Source organism: Artemia sp. Qi Xiang Cuo, chromosome 9 (genome assembly GCF_049724085.1).
Source record: "Artemia sp. Qi Xiang Cuo chromosome 9, ASM4972408v1, whole genome shotgun sequence".
NCBI classification, from domain to species: domain Eukaryota; kingdom Metazoa; phylum Arthropoda; class Branchiopoda; order Anostraca; family Artemiidae; genus Artemia; species Artemia sp. Qi Xiang Cuo.
The window spans coordinates 59,814,558-59,824,112 of NC_142802.1; the positions used below are offsets into that span (position 1 = coordinate 59,814,558).

Genomic DNA, 9,555 nt, shown 5'->3' on the forward strand with positions numbered 1-9,555 from the left:
CCTAGGAGCATATAAGGTTTTTACAGAAGGGTTCGTCGTAGAAACTTCAAAAGGGGCTCATTCGATTGGAAATTGAGAGTTCTAGTGCCCTTTTTAATAGTCGAGAGTGATTGGAAGGCAACTCGCCCCCCCCCCAGGAATCATAGGTTGTATGTCACAGGCAGTAGGATCGCGCTGCCTAAGTAAAGAACTCGAGAACGAGACAAGAAACGGGGACTAAGTAAAGAAGAGGACACTCCCACACAGCCCTCTGGGCAAGCGTTTTAAGTTATGCCCTCTGGGCAAGCGTTTTAAGTTATGCCCTGTGGGCATATAAGAACAATGTTGGCATAATGTATTAATTTTTTCCTTTAGAGCAGGGCACTTCGTATCGAAGAAGTTGTCGTAGAAACTTCGAAAAACACTCATTCAATTGGAAATTGGAGTGGCTTGTAAAGATCGAAGTGGGTATAATGCATTATTTTTTGTTGTTGTTGTTGTTTATACCAGGGCACTTCGTATCGAAGGAGTTGTCGTGGGAACTTCGAAAAGGGTTCATTCGATTGAAAATAGAAAGGGCTGATGCCTTTTTTAATAGTCGAAAGTGATTTGAGGGTAACTAATCCCCCTTCCACTCCCACCCTCCCACGCTAACCTTCCGATTTCTGCTCTAAAAGATTTACCAGAACAAATAAGCATAACTGTGTCTCAGCTATTAGAGAAAGTAAACAAATTTTTTTTTGCAAGTGGTATCAAGCTTTCTATTTCATAACAACTACAGGAGGTATGAAACCGATTTAAACACTGCAATTTGTGCCGAGATTTTTAAAAGCGTGTATGTTGTTAAAAATTGCTGAAATTTTTTCTAACCAAACTATAAAGTCTTAAAAAACGAAAAGATTTTAAGTATTATTTTCTTTTCCCCTGAAAAGACTATGCCAATATAAAACGAACAGAAATTAATTTAAAAAACTTTTTCCACAAAATAAGTTTTTCAAAGAAAAGTAAAGAACTCCATTAAACAAAAAATGAGCAAAAATAAAATGAAATAATCTACCAAGCGTGAAACTACCACAAATCAGCATCGATAAGTAAATGAAACCTAAAACGAACAGAAATTACAATAATTAACCGAGTCAAACTCAAAACGAGCAGAAATTAACATAATTTGGGCGCAAAACCCCTATGCCTTCCCAAGGCCAGAAAAAAATTTGCACTTTACTGAAAAAATACAAATGAATGTGCATTGTCAGTTTAATATACATATACTGATTTATTAAAGTTATAAAAGTAAAAACGTTTATATTTTTTTCCAGTAAAGTGCAAATAATAAAGTGCGAAGTTTTTTAAATTAATTTCAAACAATAGGCTATACGAAAAATGTGGTTCAATACCATCCTCTAGGGCTATAATGAAAGAAAGGTTGAGGTGGTTAGGGCACGTTGTGTTGATGAAGGATGACAGATTGCCGAGGATTGTTCTTTTCGGCCAACCGTCTAGGGCTAAACGGAAAGCAGGTCGTTTTCGTCTGGGGTGGGAGGACGTCATTAAGAATTACTTAAAGGAAATGGGAACTTTGTGGAAGGGTGTTAGTAGTAGTAGTAGTGTATATATATATATATATATATATATATATATATATATATATATATATATATATATACAACTAGCCCGAACTCACTGGTTTCGCATTTAAGGATATTTAATTAGTCTACGGTATTTGGTCTGTATCAACGTCATATAACGTTGCGTTTCAATCAGTACTGGTAATAAAAATTAAAATTAAGGATCTTATCCCACACGACAAACCTTTCAAATGTAGCTATTGAACTTTTATTTATTATACCCTAAAATGACAATTCATAAATAAATATTGAGTTTAGGTACTCTGAAATTCAGTTTGAGTAAACAATACCCAGATTGCAAATGTGATTTGCAAGTTAAAATGTTCACTGATATGTATTCTACCTGTACACCCTAACGCCAGATTAATTTTGGTCTGTACGAATATTTTTGTCAGAATAAGCTAAATCTATTTTCATATTTCAATACTGACAGGGTTGAAATTTGAGAACTTCTCAATCACAGCTATTGCCAAACCATTCCTTTCTTGTCTCGCGAGTATCTGCTAATTTATGTCAGATACTGACCATTTTTTAAATAGTTATTTGGAAGATCAGGATTAAAGTGAAGGTTCTACAAAAATAACTTATAATAGTCCCGAGTACAAATGCAATGGGGAGGAGACATTCAGCTCATACTCGTCCCCTTCCCCCAAGAAGTCTGTATTTTATCATGTTCACAATAAGCTTTATATAAAACACAGGTTCACCATAGAAATACATTTTTGCAGGAACAAAGTAGATGAAATGTAACATTTCGGTCCTAAAGGTCTCTTGTACTGAAACAGATGTTATATATATTATATATATATTTATACATATATATATATATATATATATATATATATATATATATATATATATATATATATATATATATATATATATATATATATATATATCGACAGTGTATTTGCTTCAATAAAATGCAAGCAAAATTTCAACGTCTGTTTTCATTTTGTTCTAGTTACTTATATATTTTCTTGGGTTAATTTACAAGCCATCACATTATCGGTCACTATTAGACATCCTCAAATAAAGCACTAGAACGAAACCGAGAGCTCTTAGGAAACAGGTGTATAAGTGAAGCCATTGATGGCAAAAGATAATCTAAACGAATTTGCCTGCTACAGGAGTAAACAAGTCTATGAAGCAAATCCACTTATATGCAAACTGATCAGATCATCCTGAAAACATCAGACTTAAAAAGAGAGAAAAAACTGAGATCAAGGCACTTACGCAAAACTTTTTTTTTTGGGGGGGGGTATAATAGAAGACACTTTTTAGTTGATCATTTGAATAAGAAGTACCCATGAAGCACAGAACATTTTTATTTTTATTTTTTTGTGGAGGGGGTAGAGACGAGCCTCCTCCCCTAAGTACGCCCCTGTTGAGACCCATCTTTTACACTAAGCACGGCAGTACTAATAGATCATGTGCATGAGAAGCATTTAAGTAATAGAAATAACTGATAATATTCAAAATTTCTTTTATGGTGTACAAACCATCTGCTAATGAAGAGAACAACTTCCTTTTGACGTTGGAAATAATAAATGAACAAAACAAGATGTTCGGAATTTGGGGAAAGTAAACTTTTTCTTTGAGCAAATAAAGCTACTTTTCTAAAAAGCTATTATAAACATATTGCTAAGAAAAGAGTTGTGTTATCTGATTAGAAATTTAAGAAGATATGCATGTTGTATTCTTTTATCATTTATGCTTTTGACCAAAGAGTCAATGACGGAAGAAAATAGATGAGTATGAGCAAGTGAGAATACTACAAAACTAACTTGAATAGTTTGGCAAGATGTTTGTCACTTCCCTCCATTTTATTGGGTCTTTGGTCCTAGTATAGAGCCCTTGCTTTGACAGATCGGTGCTTGGACCTGAGGCATTCACAGTTGGTATTCGCTTCGCTCAAGCTTTTAGATGTGTTTGTTTTATTTTTGTGGAAGCTATTACAGCAGTTGATTCTTTTTTTCTTTTTCTTGTACTCCACTATAAGGTTTTTGCAGATAATGAAATTAAGCGATTATTATTATATTTTGAAATTCACCATTTAAATACAGCGCAGTTTTAAACTTAGTCATGTACATGTACAATCGCTTTTATTATTAGCATTATCAAATCAATTTACCATTCTCCTCTTTGCCTCAAAGGTAAATTTAATGATTAAATGGGTCTTTTCACTTCGTACACGATGACAGGTTAGGTGTATAATTAAATAACTCGGAAAATACTCATATGCGAAGAGAAAAGACCCCTCCGCACCTTGACTCGAGTTCTGTATTCATCTGCATGCCAATTTTGGTCTAATAGTGTTTTCTAATCCCATACTACTGCTACTATTACTAACAACTCTGCAGCACCAAGCCGCCCGAGGCCAACACAGCTCCGCACGTTCCTCCTCCATCACAAACCCACAACCACGAATGCGACTTTTATTTATTTTCATCCAAAATGGTAAGCCCTCGGTGCTTGTAAGAGTCAATCACTTTTGACTCTTAAAAAGGGCTTTAGAACTTCCAGTTTTTTTTTTATCAAATGAGTCCCCTCCAAGTTTTAGTCACTCATTTTGCGTGAAATGGTTAGATTAAAAGGAAAATAGATGCTACATTAAAGGTTTATGGGCTTTTACTTAAGCAGCGCCAATGTGCTGCCTCTGATAGATCCATGTACAATGTGCTATCTACATCCCCAGATATTTTGAAACAATGATAGGTTCTTATATCTGGGCTATTTTCTGAAATAAGTTTATTGACATGCAATGGCAGATCCAGAGGAGGTCGAGGGGCGCCCCCCTAAAGTAGTCTAAAGTAGTGTAATTTACTCAATTAACTCAAGTTTGCGTTAATTAAACTTGCTCCTAACGCAAGTTTATCAGATCAACCTATTTTGTGCCCCCCCCCCAAATTTTTTTTCGGGTCATCCTATTTTGCGCCCCCCCCCCCGTAAAAAAAAATCCTGGATCCGCCCCTGTTGACATGTCAGACAGAGAGTCAAGATCTTGGTACAATTGATCCAAATACTTCAGAAAAAATTGGAAAGTGATGACTTAAAATGCACTTTTGTATGTCAACTATATCTTTATAAAAAATGCTCAATCAGCTCCTTCTAATTTTGAATATGTACACCTTTGTTTGTGGATATTTTCAAATTGCAATTTGTCAATCTTGTGCTATTGATGTGCATTTTACTGATGGAAAAAAGTCTGACCTCGAGCTTGAACCCAAGAACCTCAGTTTGACAGTCTGATGATCCATCGACTGAGCTAGCCCTCCTTATTTCCTCGGTTTTATCCCTTTGTGATTACTAGCCTAGATATTGATGCATTTCTTTTCCTGTGAACGTATTTTCTCAGTAAAGTTTAATGAAAGCAGCCAATGTAGATAATTTTTCTTTTTTGAAACCCTTATCCATGAGAGGCCACAACTTTAACGAGGGAATGTTCTATCACACTAAAAAAAAAAAAAAAAAAAAAAAAATTACGAAATGAGATACGCGAGTTGCTTCGTGAGAGAGGGGAAGGTATACTAGCATTACAAAGCAATAACATCGTAAAGTGAACCTTATTTTATAGCAAGGGCACCGAAATGAGACAAGGAAAAATACCCACCAACTTTCAATAAAAACGCCAAAGAAAGGCGTTATTAAAACTCGAAGGATTTGAAAAACATAAATAGTTTTTTGAGCAGCAATTTGTTACACTCTTCACGACTCATTTAGCTAGGTCTAACTTTTCTCTACTATAAGAAAAAGTCAAATACAACACAGCTGAAGCAGAATGAACTACTTGTAAAAAAAACAACTTGTGGCTCAACACTCAAACTTGGGACACGAGAATATGTGACAGTAAGCAGGTGGTGCTGGATTCCACGTAAAGGACTCACCAGACCCCTAACTTTGCATCTTAAAATTTACATCTTTAAAACTTATGACTTAAAAAAGTGTTAAAAACTTACGAAATGAGATACCCGAGTAACTTCGTGAGAAAGGGAGATGGTAAACTAGCATTACAAAACAATAGCATCGTAAAGCGAGCCTTAAGTTTGTAGCAACGGAATCTAAAAAAAGTGGAAAATAGAGGATTAACTCACCAACTTGTTGATCGAAGGATGGCTCCATATCAATCAACTGATCGAGAATATCCGATAATGAGGGTGCAGCAGGTGGCGCTGGGTCCCACGTAAAAGACTCGCCCGACCCCGAACTATTTACATCGCCAAAATGATCTTGCTGCGCCACTTGGCGAACTCGTTGCTGTAAACCGTGCCTCAAATTGGACTGCACTAACGAGATATTCATACCACCACTAGGACTCGCAGTTGTTTGTAACTGAACTTGTTGTCCCTGGAGAAGCACTTTTTGAGCATTTGAGTTCAGTTGACTGGAGTTCATTGTCTGACTACCTTGACCATTGGGTCGGACTAGTAAAGCATTCAAAAAACTATTCTCAGAGCCTTGTTGTCGATGAAGCGCAGAGATTTGGCTTTGTATTCCACTCACTTGTCTCAAGTTTTGACTACTTAAGGGCCCACTATTTGTAGTCAAAGCATGGATAACTGTATCGTGATTCAATTTATCTTTAAGATTTTTCGGTAATTTTTCTTGAGGCAAGGCATTTGGCTTTGGGGAGGGCGCATTTTGAGTAGGCACTTGTGATGGCGCTTTCGCAAGAAGGGAAGCGAGCATCTTATTCTTTTCACAAAGTTTACTCTGTTGTTGCACTTGTAAATTAAAACCTGAGTCAATCCTTTGCGATTTGGAATTATCCGTATTAAGATCTTCATTCGGTCGTTTCATTGCTCTTAGTAGATTTGGTGAATCACAGCCGGTGGCAGACTGGGGCCGAGATACCAAATTAGAAGACCCTGGCTGGAAGCCCATCAAGGATTTAAACAGCTCATCATTCCGCTCTTGCTGAAAATGAAAAGCGCAATGAGAAAAATAAAATAACGACCTAAAGAATCCTATCAGCCCAGAAGGACCAAGGTCGATGGTAAAGCCCAGGAGGACTAAGGTAAATTTTCCAGGATATTATAGATACAGTTCCAAGCCTGTTTCATAAACAACCTCAGAATAAAGACTTGTTATTAAAATTTCCTCGTCAATAATTTTCTCAAATATTATATCTTTTAGCATCTTTCGCCTGTATTTCTTTATTTCCTTTTTGCAACTTACCACCACCACTACCCCCACACCCCCATCTCGTTTTATATTCTTTGCGCAAATACATGAATGCGGTGGAAGTATTCCTGATTAATTCTTACAAAAAAAAATAATAAAAAATTACACTGTCCCACGGATGTGACAATCTATACATTAATTAAACATTTCTGCTCAATCTTTCACGTCTATCAGAATAAGTCATCAAAGGCCTGCAAAGATTGATTCTCCAAAGGACGTCTTTAGTTCCACTAAGGAAAATAAGCTAAATGTGAAAAAACAAATCCGGACACATGGCCCACATGTTTGTTTTCTTTTTGAATTTATCGAACCTGTTCACCCTTAATCCAACTATTTCAAGTTGGATTTTGTTTCTTTTTATTTAAGTGAAAAACTATATAGCACTTGTTTGATCTTTTTAGAGGTTCTCTGAGAAAAAAACACCTTACAGACCAAGGCCCTATCCAGGGGGGAGGGAGGTTACTGTATTTGATCCCTCTCCCTCAAAAGAGAACTATCCAATTTGTAAAAAAGTAACAAAATACGCATAAGCGAATTTTTAAGCCGTTTTAAAGTTTTTTTGCAAAGCCCTCCCGAACAAAGTAACCCCCCCTCCATCAAACAAAAATAGTGGATTCGGCCTTGAAACAGACAACCTGTAATTTATATGTCCTGTCATATATGTAACTAATCAGGTCACAGGCGGATCGTAGCACGAGTGACATGAACAGGAATTCAATCTCACTTTACGGACTGGCTAATTCATCTTATAGGGAATGTCATTTCCTCGTTGGCAGGAGAAATGATGAGCCAACAACCCTATTCTATGAAAAGCGTATGAGGGGTCCAATTTCATCCCAGATAAAGTGTGGAGTTACTTTTATACAAAAGTGCAGAGAGAACACCATAGATGAAACAATTATACTGTTAAAAGTAGCAAATTCCAATTGTTTAGCATTTATTCTGCCAAAAAATACAGTCAGTATAACTCACAAAAAATAAATTTGCTGCAGTATTTAGGGCCTTTTTATGAAAAATATTCCGTCTGGGAGGAAGAAGCTGGCCGAAATCAAGCCAATTTTCGAGAACACCAGACACTGACTATTCTTTATGATATCAGTTTCGTTTCATTTAATTTTTACTTAATTTATTATTTTATTTATCATTTTATTTATAATTTGATTTATCTCATTTTATTCGGAAAAGACTAAGATCCACATATTTGAATCATGCTTTCTTGGATGTATCCACAATGCGAAGAACCATCCAAAAAACGGTACATGGAGCCAAATAGAGCCATAAGAAGCATCACTATCCAAATAGTCATAGTAAAAGATGTTTAAATAATAATACATCTTTTTGAATCCCTATTTCAAAACTTATGTCCAGCCAATCTCTGATATACGCATGGTTGATTCTTTGGCTTATTTAGTGATTTTCTTCAATATTCTAGTGATTTAGTGATTTTTTCTTTAGGAAATATAAAAAATCACTAAAAATAGTGATAAGTAATTAGGGGTGGCAACCCTGGATATACGGTACTACAGAAAAGAAGAACATGTATGCATAATTCTATACACTGAAGTCATTAGTCAGTGAGATGTGCAGATGTTACTTTAATTAGAAGCATATCTTATCAATACGTCACAGGAAGAGGATACTCCAGAAACGCTTATTCCAGAAAGAGGATATGCCCAGAAACATTTAAAGTACCAACGACAGCAAAAAGGAATAAGATGGTTTAATTGGTTAAGTTGAAACTTATACAACCATAAATGTATTTCAAAATTAGGAAAAATCGCCAATTCGATTTTTAAATAGGAAGATCTCCATATGCAATTATGTTGTTGTTGCTAGTAGCAGAACCAAGGCCGTATCCAGGAGGTTTATGCGTTTTTATGTTATTTTTTTTTTGTTTTTTTTTTTTTTTTTTTTTTATTTTTGTTTGATTTTTAATGAAGATGCTACCAAATGCTGTTTTTTCAATATATGGGGCATTCTTTTTTTCTTCAAATTGTCAATGAAAATGACAAAAAAAGCATTTTCCAATAATAGAGGGGCAATTAAATCTGGGGGAGGGGCAATAGCCCTCTTTTTTCCACCCCACTTCCCAAAACTGCTCCACCCCCAATAAGCGCCCCTGGTTGTAAATAATACAAAAACGCTTTTATTCTTCCTATATACTTTGATTTCCCAACAAGTACACTTTTCTGCATGAAGCGAATCCCATGAACTATAGAAAGCAATGTGAATTATAAGTTTCCTTATTTTTAAAGGCCTAAAGTTTGAACAAGATAGAAAAAGGACTATGACAACCAATACTGTAATAATAAACACTGTGACAACCAGGGGCCGGAAAATTCCCTATAAACATTTGACCATGCATATCAATAAAAAACTTATGTTATTTTAAATATGCTACCTGCGCAGCATCCTGCTTTTTGTCCGCCGTTTCGCAAAGTAGACTTTCTAATATCTCATTTTGTTTTTTCACACCTGCTTTTGTTTCATCGTCATTGTGATCTTTCAATAACTGAAAAAAAAAATATAAAACTTTCAATAAAATGAAAATGACTTTGCCCTGAGAATTGAAAAGTGAACATTACAATGAGCAATTGGCAGGACTATATCCAAAATTCAGACTGGGGAAGGGATTTACCTCTGGAAAGTCATCTTCGCCTTTCATTATCTGAAAAATGTAAGTGCCTTAATATATGCAGTTTTTCTTACTGGATGTGCTACAGACTGGATCCCTACTCCCTGGATACCCCATTAGCCTTGACGATTA

General features: G+C 35.6%; 1 protein-coding gene across 4 annotated transcripts in view; it reads right to left on the minus strand.

Moving 5' to 3' along the window:
• LOC148948890 (uncharacterized) overlaps positions 1-9,555 on the minus strand; it is a 431,863-nt gene that overhangs the window by 84,989 nt on the left and 337,319 nt on the right. For 3 of the 4 annotated variants that reach the window (XM_089094801.1, XM_089094799.1, XM_089094802.1), the window contains 2 exons: positions 9,190-9,300; positions 5,699-6,521 (listed from right to left, as the gene is read on the minus strand). In XM_089094801.1, the coding sequence (XP_088950927.1) occupies positions 5,699-6,521; positions 9,190-9,300 (934 nt within the window). The remainder of the gene's footprint in view (positions 1-5,698; positions 6,522-9,189; positions 9,301-9,555) is intronic. The other variant, XM_089094800.1, reaches the window with a different exon arrangement.